This window comes from Xiphophorus couchianus, chromosome 18 (genome assembly GCF_001444195.1).
Source record: "Xiphophorus couchianus chromosome 18, X_couchianus-1.0, whole genome shotgun sequence".
Classification (NCBI taxonomy): Eukaryota; Metazoa; Chordata; class Actinopteri; order Cyprinodontiformes; family Poeciliidae; genus Xiphophorus; species Xiphophorus couchianus.
In genome coordinates, this window is record NC_040245.1 from 2,966,972 (window position 1) to 2,978,281 (window position 11,310).

Genomic DNA, 11,310 nt, shown 5'->3' on the forward strand with positions numbered 1-11,310 from the left:
GTGGTTACGGATTAATAAACATATTCTAAAGACAAATAGCTGATAAGCAAATGCAGAAAGCATAAGTAGAGTGCTAACTAAACTTGTGTGCCGGTTTGAGATGCAAGCTATGGAGATATAGCGTGAACGTTGTCATAAATTGGATTTGCAACCTCCTGATCTTGCGGCCTGATGGTATCAAGGAATATTGCGGCATAGGTCATGAGCCATACGAAGATCGGTAGGGTAGAGGTATTTTTCACCCAGTAAATAACCACCAAAATCCCCCAGCCAGAGCCCATAGGGCCAAAACAGCCCACCTTTGGAACCAGCGGTCCCTCCCACAGCCCGTGATGGATAGAGCTTGGTTCACCAGGTAGGTGATGACTGCTACTGCCAGGAATTATTCCGCGATTGCGGTTGCAATCTTGAGGGGAGCAATACATGTGGCGTGGACACCTCTGCACACCAGCTCTACTACTAAGGCGGCTGTATCCATGGCCAGCCACAATACCACCACAGAACCCCTGCGCCAGTTGATGGATGTTCGGCCCATCAGATAGGTAGCAAAGAGGGATGTAGCCATATACCACCTTCTGAAGAAAATGGGTCGTAGGACAATCTTCACATAACCTTGGAACGTGACAAGAAGTCGTAGGGGTTGTCCAACAGACCAGGGGCTGGTAAGGCAGTAGGCTAACCAGGCGCAAAGTATTCCAAAGAACTCAATGGCATTCACTTGAATGGGCTCAAAAAGGGCAGTTGGGTTTGATGAATTAGATGTCATGGTGTCGGGAGATGTTCTTTGGCTTGATCAGGTCTTGACGGCAGCAGTGATGAACACTGAATGGCTTGGCGGCACACGGCAGCACTCTTTTATGCAGAATTAGGCTCCTCCTTTGGGGGGAGGAGTTGGTAGTTCCTCCCCTTACAGTGACAAAGTGATTTCAGCCACGCCTCCAACACAACTTTTCCTATGACTAAGGCAATGACGATGCTGAGGAGACCAGGAAAATATGGCCACAGAACATTTAGGGTGCTAAGCAACCAATGTTCAAGGCCTCATCCCACCATGTCAGCAACTTCCTCAACCACTTCTGTAACATTAGTGGCTACAGTTGAACTCTGGGTCTTGTACCAACTACATTCATGTTGATAATATTCTTTTCCACATTTTTGCCACAGTTCTGTAGTTATCCTGCAGGTGAGGTTGGAGTATAGAAGGTTAGGGCCCACCCAGTCAAACCCGTGGTCCCTCTCACCATGGCACATACTTTTCCAAAAAGCATGTCCTTCAACAATGGCAACAAGGATGTTAAGGATGGAAGGTATCGGGACACTGAGAATACTTTTGCGCATTTTCAGTTGGAAACCTAGGATGGCGTCAGTGCAGGTGGTACCTCTACCTATTGCTCTTCTCCATACTCCCTTGATCTTTTTCCATTCAACTTTGGAAGAGTGAGTTTCATACTCATCTGCATAATGGTCTTTACAGTGGTCCTCCCAACCTCGAACAATCTGGCAGGACTTTCTGGCCAGCCCCATGATGCACTCAGTGTTATTAGATGTATATGTCATGCGCCAGGGTCTTGGATGGACGAAGAGGTTGGGACGCCAGAATGGTCCAGGCCAAATTGCACATTCCTTGGAGTAAACGGTGGTGAGATATTGGTACTTGATCCAGTAGTTGTCTGACTGACTGAGGCAGGGCACAACCCAGGTTTTCAGTTCCTCTTCCTGAAGGCCCCACCACTCCCAGTTCCAACTGCGGCAGTATTCTTCATGCCAGGCTTGTAACACCAGCTTAGCTGTGGGGAAGATTTCAGGATCTGGGCAGTTGTACTTCCATGTGGAGAAAAAGGTGGTACCTGTTTGCCAGATGTCACATCGCGGTGAGGCATCATTTCTAACCCATTCGGTGTCGCTAAGGCTGTCAAAAATTCTTTTTGCTACACACTTGTTAATTTTTAGGAGGGCATCAGGAGTTGGTAAGTGTTGTACATGAATGGTTGCATAACGCGGTCCTTTCAACCCATCCGGGGAACGAGACGCCCCCTCCGGGAAGTCTCCTTTGAAGTACGCTTCTGGTCCAATTGTCCAAATCCATGGGAAGGTGTCATTCAACCAGGTCTCAGACTCTATCTTCAGTTCACGCCGACGGACCCATGAGACAGTCAAATATTCCCTTAAGGACAAAACCATATAATAACGACCCCTACATGTGACAAACTTGCTCCAGATGCAGGCATGTAATTTGTTAAACTTATCTCTGATGCAGTCTTGTTGTTCATTTTGGAACAGAAAACGTCAGTGTCCTTGCTTGATGAGGAAAGCTGTGATGTTCTGGAAAATATCTGGTTCAGGCCATTTAGTTGGTTTAACATCAGAAACATTTCCTCTGGGAGGTTCAGCTGTTTTCTTGGTGGGTGGTTGTGGAGTGGAGGTTGAGTTCATTTCACAATTCAGGTGGTAGTGGCCCCAAAACTCCCAACGTGGTAGCCAGGTTCGACAGTCCGATGATTTGTGTGGAGCTGAGTAGACTACCTCATTTTCTCAATAGCTTTGATTGGGGAGCAGCACCAGGGGTCGACAGGCCATGTTGCAATGCCACTCCGGCCTCCCTTGGTCTGGATGGATATAGTTACATCTAATAATTCTGCGTACCTTGTTGTGCAGAACTCGGATCCAACAAACTACTCCATCTTCCATGAAGTCATATCTGTAGATCTCCCAGGTGCGATTTAGAAGGCCATCGATGGTGGGGTCACTGAGATTGAAGGCTTGGCTCTCCACATGCATTTTCCCATTGTCCTTGTTGAACTTTGCGGTTTGATTTTGGACAGGCGTGCAGGGGTCCCATGGCACAAAGATGGACATGGTACTGGTGTTCCAGCAACTAAAATTGGTGTACTTGGAGGGACCATAGGTGACTCGTGAGTGTGTGAGACGCCATGGTCCAATCCCGATGAGATAGAAAATAGTGATGAAAATTGTAGCCGCAAATAGTAGGGCGAAAAGCATAAGCAACCGTTTTATACAAAGGGCTTTATCCGTTATCATGGTCGATTTCCATAGCAGGGTTTGTTCAGAGATTTCCAGGTCGTCATCCTCAGTGTCGGTACTTTCTTCAGAATCTGGTGAATTATCCATACACATCATACGTGTTGGTTCCATCATGGCCACTTTGATTCTTGGGCTAAGTGTTCTCTTGGGTCTGGTTCACTTAATTTACTGCAAACCTTTTGTAGAGTTTTGTTATGACATGGAACAGTGATATGGAACTGTTCGGGAGTTTCAAAAAGGGGCCACTTTTAGAGGTCCCAGACCAGATGTGAATGACTGCCAGGAGCTGGATCTGACCTTCTTATCAGGGAGTTCGGAGCACATTGCGGTTGCGTAGACTTGCTCTTTTGGTACTTGCATGAACGTTGCTCCAATGGAATAAATTTCCTTATGCGGGATGACAACCATCCGCACCAAAACTTGAACCTGTCGGGTGGAGCTTGGGTCGAAGGGTGTACCCACTCTTTGGGCCACACCTCCTGGGACTTATAGCACTTTGTCACAAAAGGTGGATTCTGCTGTTACCCAATACAGGGCTGACTTCTCTTTGGGCCTTGCGGCATCACTTCCCCATGCGTCCGGTGGGGTGGTGTAATAGTACAGATCTGTGGTGCGCACTCCAAGCTCCCGTGGGACATCTGGTAGATCCACTGCTGGAATGGTGGAATGACTGATGACTTCCAAAACCAAGTGTGCCCAGGTGGTCAGCTCCCAGGGGCCATTCCAACCCCCTTCTGTTGCGTGTTCTCTGGTGTCATCTGGGAGCATGTCCAAAGCCACAGCTGGTGGGTGAAGATGTGGATGCCTAAATACACAGAAGATCACTGGAGTATGAGTGATGTTTACTGGTGGAAGTGCTGCTGGAATCAGAGCAGGGTCATACGGCTTACAGTTTTCTGTCAAGGTGCTTCAGAGCAAAATCATGCGCCAGGGTAACTGTCAAATCTCCAAGATTCACTTCCATGTATTTCTGAAAAGTTTCAGAGCTCAGCACACACCATCTTTGTCTCATCACTGCTATTACTGTGATTGAGCTACAGATATGAATCACGGTATTATGGGAGACGACAAATAGTCCTCTCATATGCTTCAAACAGTTTTCCAATACGTCTCTCGGTTCCTGAACGGCAAGGAGTTGTTCAGGCTGCTTTTTCCATATAAACTGACTGGGTGTCTCACAAAGATGGAATTCTTTCTCCACCTTTCTGTCTCACTCACATGACAGCTGAGCTGCTCTTTAGAACTACAATGACTCAAGGTTAGAACTACAACATGGCGGACACTCAGTGCCTACAAAAGAGGTCTGAGCTGAATGTAAGAACTACAACATGGCGGACACTCAGTGCCTATAAAAGAGTTCTGAGCTGGCCGTTAGAACTATTTGTGTTTTGGGCATTTTAGAACTGATTTTACCCAACCATTGTTACACATGGGATTAGAGTGGCCATTTAAAATGAAGCTTACTGAAAATTTCAAAATGAAAGCCGTGACAATTTTTACATCAAGTAATTGCTATTTTGGACTTTATGTGACTGGTTTAAAGAAACCACTGTTAGACATTGGATTAGTGCGGCGACTTAATATGAAGCTTACGGGTTTTTTCAAAATAAAACCCTCAATATCCCACTCAGGTTAGTGCACAGCCACAGCAAGGCAGTTCATTAGCATTAGCATTTTAGCTTAAATAAGCTATTAGCTATTTTTCTGACTTATTAGCCATGTCTAGTATGCTGAATGGAGTGAGTCAATTATAGAAAACATCCTAGTGATGCACCACATTCTACTGACAGCATTCATGCTAACATTAGCATTTTGGCTAATTTAAGCTGATTAGCTTACTTTATCATACTAAATGGTGCAAGTCAATGTTGGTCAATATTCTTGTGATTCTCCACATGCTACTTTGGAATTTTTGAGCTAAGCTTAGCATTGATGCTAATTTTTAGCATCAGAACGCTGGGTCCAAACCAACGGGCACACTTTGGCAGGCCCCGGTTAAATTTCTTCAGGAATTTTCTAGTTCATCATCTTATTCATGTCTTAATCTGCTCTTTATTACATCAACTCTTTGTATAATCATCAGTAAATCAAAGTACAAAAATCCTTATTTTATAATCATTAATAAATCAAAACACAAGAATACATTTCTTATAATCAATCAGTAATTAAAATACAAGAATATATATATTTTTAATCAACAGTAAATCAAAATGCAAGATTACTTATGCCTCTCAGGCCTTTATGATCCATTTTCTGCGTATACCTGAAAAGATCTCACCACTCTACACCAGTTTTCACAACATTGGTCAAGAGTGTCCGCATGTTTTCTTTATGTTTGTTGCTACATGTTTGTTTCTACATGTACTTGGTCTGCCAGTCACCAGAACCTCATTATTCACACAGAGAGTTCGTATCTCCTTTACAAAGCCATGGTCTCAAAGCCATGGGTCCACTATGCATTGTGCATGCACTTCCCTACTAAGATGGCGCAGATCACATCTGGTTCAGACTTGTGGGAACTGGATGTATTGGATGGGTTATCATGGCAGTGATGACATACACCACCTACAGGCAGGACAAAGTATTACAAGCCAGGATCAACTATATTACATTTTTCACACAACAATTCAACTAAGACAAGGACACAAGCTGGGTTCATGGCCTGAATGGAATTGGCTACCTGACCTTTGACCCCAAATATCCTATCATATGCTATCCTTGCAAGGTTGATGAAGATCAGATTTTTGATGAAGTGGGTTTTCTGTTATATTTTGTTTGTTGAATGTTTTCTGTTGTGTTCCCTTCTTATATAAGTTTAACTTAAGTAGGTTTAGTCCAGATACAAATTTCTGAATGTTGAACTTCCTTCCTGCTGCAGGAGCACAGAGACATTTTATCATAGATACATAGACGGATAGATTTCCAGGAGTCTGAAACATGTCTCTGCTCCTTCCTGCGGATGTGAAATGAAGATCATTTTCTCCTGGTTCCTTCAGACTGCAGTCTCCTCCTCTAAGCTGCCTTCAGCTCTGGATCCTTCATCATGATGGTTGTTTTCTGGTCCAGACTTCTGGTTTCTCCTGGCCTGGAAACAGAGGATGGTTCAGCTTCAATGCAAGAACTTTCCCAACTGAACACATCATGCATGATACATGCAGTACCTTAAAGTAGAGGACCAGGACTGGTCCCAGCATTCCCAGCAGGACGACAACCAGTCTGATGATCAAAGCAGTGAGAAAGGCTGAAACTGAATGAAACAGATTCAGGATCAGCTTTCATCAGATGAGTCCAGCTAGAAAATAATCATATAGAGCCTTGTTTTCATGCTGCCTGTAGATCTGATCATGAACATTAATATCATCAATCCTCCTCTCTGACCTCATGAATGAGGCAGACAGCTGCTGGTTCACCTGAAGCAGAACTTTTCCTCATGGACTCCATGAGTTTACCTGAGACAGTGAGGTTGAGAGGCTGGCTGATAGAGGAGAAGTTATAGAAGAAAACGTAGACGTGGTAAACGCAGCGGTAGGTTCCTTGGTGGGCGTGGCCAGCAGCAGAGAACAGGAAGAGGGCGGAGTGATTAACAGCTGGCAGGGTCTGGTTCTGAGTGTAGTTAGAGGTGCTGAAGATGAGCTGGAAGGAGCCGCCTTCATACTGAGGTCTGATGGAGCAGATGATGCTGAAATTTGAGCCAATGAGGAGCTCAGACCCCTGCTTTCTGCCTGTGGAGACCCCGTCAGTGGAGGAAGACAGGAAGATGAGCGGCTCAACCAGCAGACCTGGGAACGCAGAGGAAATGGATTAAGTCTTATATTCCAAACTCCTTCACAAATAAGTATACCAGTTTATTGTCCCATTAAATCAAAGGTGACGGTTTCTCTGCAGACATCTGCAACTTGATGGAAGAAACATTTTAAAAGAAATTAATATGAGAGTTCAGAGTTACCTGAGCAGATGATCTCAAGGCTCTGATCACTGTTTCCATCATAAGGTAAACAGTTCTTTAATTCAGATCCTGACTGCAAACAGTAAGACCAGATCCCCCAAACTGGTCTCTCTGAAGCTTCCTTTGACTTTCTTGCTGAAACAGCAGAACCACAGTCCAGTTCAGCACAAACTGCAGCAGCTGAGTTCATGTCCCAGTAACGATACCAAACATCCACTGGTCTCCACTCTTTTTGATGTAACATCTCCAGTCTCCCGGCACATCGGCTGGCCTCTCCCACCAACCTGAAGTTTTCTTGATCTGAGCAGAGACAGAGAGTTCATTAATGAAGGAAGTGAAGCAGTGAACAGCAGCAGGTCTGCAGATCCTCCTCTACCTGAACAGGTGAGTCCAACAGCTTGACCAGGTGAGCAGCTGTTTCTACCTGAACTCTTCCTGCTGCTGCAGTTCAGCAGAGCAGACTCACTGCCTTCACACAGGAACTCTCTGCTCCCCACTGGAGCCTCTGCTTCTCCATAGAGCGCCCCCTGGTGGACTGAAGGAGGCCCACAGCCAATCTCCCTGCAGACCACCTCTGCATCCTGCAGGTCAAAGTCTTTTTCACACACTGAGGACCACGACTGGTTGGTCTTCACCTCCAGTCTGCCTGAGCACCGGTTGGTCCCTTGAACCAGCCTGACTGAGTCTGTGGATGCAGAAAGAAAAAAGGTTTAAAATATTTCAGAACTTTATTTTTATAGATACACATGGAAACATCTCTGAGTTTGATAAAAATAAAGGCCAAGAAAACCAAACTAGAAAAACTCAGAGCATCAAAGGTGAAGTGAAACCGACTGTTAGAGATTTTTTGGTATTATCATTTTATTATTACTTTAGTTCACATTCAGCCTATAGATCATTGTGATTTTCTGTTTAAAGTGTTCTCTTCCTTATGTGTGTATGGTGGTCACTACTGTCTGTTCATTTTCATGAGAAATAGTTAACTCTGAGTTTCTCAGACCTTAAATCCTTTTGCAAGAACACCTCCTAAATTAGTAACTACCTGTGAGCAGTCGTATTTTGTTTTGTTGACAGTATTGACCGAGATTTGAACCGGGCTCAGACCTTTGATCAGATATCACATCTGGAACTGGGTTGTTAGATGTTTGGGTTAGAAGTTTTATGACCTCTGTTGTTTTTCCTGACTGCCCCCTTGCCTGTTTTTCTTTGACAATAAAAACAGGAGCTCATGCGGAAGCACATCAGAACGCTCTGTGAACGGCTCGGAGGAGCAGTTGACGGAGACTTCTCCTTTTGCAGAAGCTTGACATGAAATTCATATACGTTGTCTGTGGTTCTTTCTTTTATGTAGGTTCAAAAGGAAAAATACCTATCACCGACTGTACCTGGAATTTTATCATTCATTTTTATTTCTTCTGAATTTGTCAAATTTTTGGGACATAAACATGTTAATAAATCCACTAAATGTCAAACAAACTTTAATCTGTGAAATTGTTAATATTTCAGTTGATTTAAAAATAAATGTGAAAAATAGCTGAACAGCGCCCCCTAGATCAGCCAGGCCAACAACCATAACAAACAAAAGGTTTTCCTGCTATTTTCACTAAAAACAGGAAGTCCACCATTTTGAATCAAAGTTAATTTTCTGTTAATTTTCTGGTTTTGAAAATGTCTGATTTCCTTGAACTCCTCCTGGGATTTTGATGCATCGACTTCAAAGCAGCAGAGATTAAAAGTTATTAAAATGATGAGTTTTTGTTCATCTATGTGGCTAAACTGAAAACTTTATCTGGATATTTAAATTATTTCAGTTTCTCTCTCCTCAAGGTTTCAGGTTCTTAGTTAAAGGTGACGGTTTCTCTGCAGACATCTGGAACCTGATGGAAGAAACATTTTAAAAGAAATTAATATGACAGTTCAGAGTTACCTGAGCAGATGAACTCATGGCTCTGATCACTGTGTCTACCATAAGGTAAACAGTTTTTTAATGCAGATCCTGACTGGAAACAGTCAGACTGGATCTCCCAAACTGGTCTCTTTGACGTTTCCTTTGAATTTCTTACTGAAACAGCAGAACCACAGTCCAGTTCAGCACAAACTGCAGCAGCTAAGTTCATGGCCCAGTAACCATCCATAACATCCACTGGTCTCCACTCTTCTTGATGTAACATCTCCAGTCTCCCGGCACATCGGCTGGCCTCTCCCACCAACCTGATGTTGTCTTGATCTGAGCAGAGACAGAGAGTTCATTAATGAAGGAAGTGAAGCAGTGAACAGCAGCAGGTCTGCAGATCCTCCTCTACCTGAACAGGTGAGTCCAACAGCTTGACCAGGTGAGCAGCTGTTTCTACCTGAACTCTTCCTGCTGCTGCACTTCAGCAGAGCAGGCTCACTGCCTTCACACAGGAACTCTCTGCTCCCCACTGGAGCCTCTGCTTCTCCATAGAGCGCCCCCTGGTGGACTGAAGGAGGCCCACAGCCAATCTCCCTGCAGACCACCTCTGCATCCTGCAGGTCAAAGTCTTTTTCACACACTGAGGACCACGACTGGTTGGTCTTCACCTCCAGCCTGCCTGAGCACCGGTTGGTCCCTTGAACCAGCCTGACTGAGTCTGTGGATGCAGAAAGAAAAAAGGTTCTTCAACATTTTCACTGAATTTGGTTCCAGTTTGTTCAGCAAAGCTCCAATACAGAGCAGACTCTGTGTGGAGGAACCAACCAACTAGTGGAGAACGGGTGGAGAGGGGAGCTGGGCAGAGTTTTGTTATTTTTAAATCTACTGTTTAATATTCTTGGCACTTTTAGCATCTGCTTATACTGCAGGCCGGCCCTGGAGATGGGTGGGAAAAAAACTTAAGATAAACAGAGAAAATTACATTACAACATCACAAAGAACCTATCAATTATCAATTATTAATATTTCATCCTTGTCTTCTACAAAGCAAATATGAGGACAGATTTAATCACAGAATAATAGAAAACTATCATCTTTTTACACTTTAAACTTAATTTGTGGAGGAAGTTCAATATTTGATCAGCTTCTTCTCAATGACATTGAGGTTTTTATAACCCAGAATCTGCTCCACTGGTTCCCCTTTAATCTAATCAAACTTCATTAAATCACTAACCTGCTAAAAACCAGCCACTCTGTAACTACACTTTGATTCATCCAGAGACTCTGGACTGTGTTGAGCTTTTAAATTTCACCCAGTTGCTAACGTTTGTCCATGACATGCAAAGCACCAGATCCACACTAAGAAGTTTACTGGAAGTTTCCTGGGCTGTAAACATGTAGAAAAAATCCATTACCAAGCACTGTTAGATGGAATCACTCAATCAGGTTTAGTAGCATATTGTGCACAATACAGAGAACATATAAGAGGATCAATAGTGAAACATTTCCGATTGAAAACTCTTTCAGGCAGAGACAGCAGGAGTTTTATACCAAGGCTGAGGGAGAGACGCTCTGGTTCTCATGCAGCTGCAGGAAAACATCTCCCAACCTTGTGCTTGCAACCCAAACAGCTTCATTTGGTGAGAATCACTAGCATTTAGAATGAAGACAATACAACCAGCAGATATTACCTTACAATAATTTGTCCACCACAAAACAGAGACGAGCCGTTAAAGTTAATTCAATATTTGGAAGTGTGGCCACCATGGACTGAACTTCCTCCACTGCATTGCTAAAACTACAGAGATTATGTTTCTAAAATAACAAAAAATAAATCATCGTTCAAACTTCTCCTTCTGTTCGCTGATTGGTCCGGTAGAAAATCTACCAGAGTGAATCCAGGTGAAGTGGAAGAAGCCCAGACTGAGCTGGAAGTGAGAATTTTTTTACAGTGGAGTTGGAAGCAGAACAGGAAGGCAATGGCCAGGATATGAAATCACCTGAACAGATGATCTCTACATTGTCGTCCTCATCTCTTTGTAACGACACCACAGATCCACAGCGGAGCTGTCTGCAAGCTCCAGCTGCTGATGTAAAGTTCCAGTTCCAATCTTTCACTGGTTCCCAGTCTCCCAGATCCTTCTTCTCCAGTCTGCCAACACAGCGACTCCTTCCTGCTACCAGTCTGAGTTCATCAGACAGCGCTGGAAGAAACAACATTTACATGTTGGCTTACAAAAAGCAAAGACAGATTTAGGATGTGTTGACAGGATCCTGTTAATCGTGTTGATTTGATCTTCTCTTGTTTCTTCCTCCTGTTAGAGGCAGAGCTATCATGGATGGGTCTGATCAAAGCATCTTTATGTTGGAATGGCCTAGTTAAAGCCCAGACCTAAATGTTATTTACACTCTGTAGTAAGACCTGAAA

At 43.8% G+C, this 11,310-nt stretch overlaps 1 protein-coding gene across 1 annotated transcript; it reads right to left on the reverse strand.

Moving 5' to 3' along the window:
* Positions 1–5,834: 5,834 nt before the first annotated feature.
* On the reverse strand, positions 5,835–11,102 carry LOC114161971 (scavenger receptor cysteine-rich type 1 protein M130-like). Its single transcript, XM_028045702.1, has 8 exons — positions 10,883–11,102; positions 9,292–9,600; positions 8,916–9,215; positions 7,365–7,673; positions 6,989–7,288; positions 6,453–6,821; positions 6,204–6,289; positions 5,835–6,127 (listed from the first exon to the last, which is right to left on the reverse strand). Exons 1-8 carry the CDS (start codon positions 11,100–11,102, stop codon positions 6,035–6,037), a joined length of 1,986 nt encoding a protein of 661 aa, XP_027901503.1. The 3' UTR covers positions 5,835–6,034.
* Positions 11,103–11,310: the final 208 nt, after the last annotated feature.

Bases quoted from the DNA above. Each gene is read 5' to 3' on its own strand.
- LOC114161971 (XM_028045702.1), bottom strand. From the start codon at position 11,102: ATGTTGTTTCTTCCAGCGCTGTCTGATGAACTCAGACTGGTAGCAGGA. The intron at 6,290-6,452 runs GTGAACCAGCAG...TGTTTCATTCAG, and splicing joins GAGGAAAAGTTCTGCTTCAG to TTTCAGCCTTTCTCACTGCT. The intron at 6,128-6,203 runs GTACTGCATGTA...CTCTGTTTCCAG, and splicing joins TCCTGGTCCTCTACTTTAAG to GCCAGGAGAAACCAGAAGTC.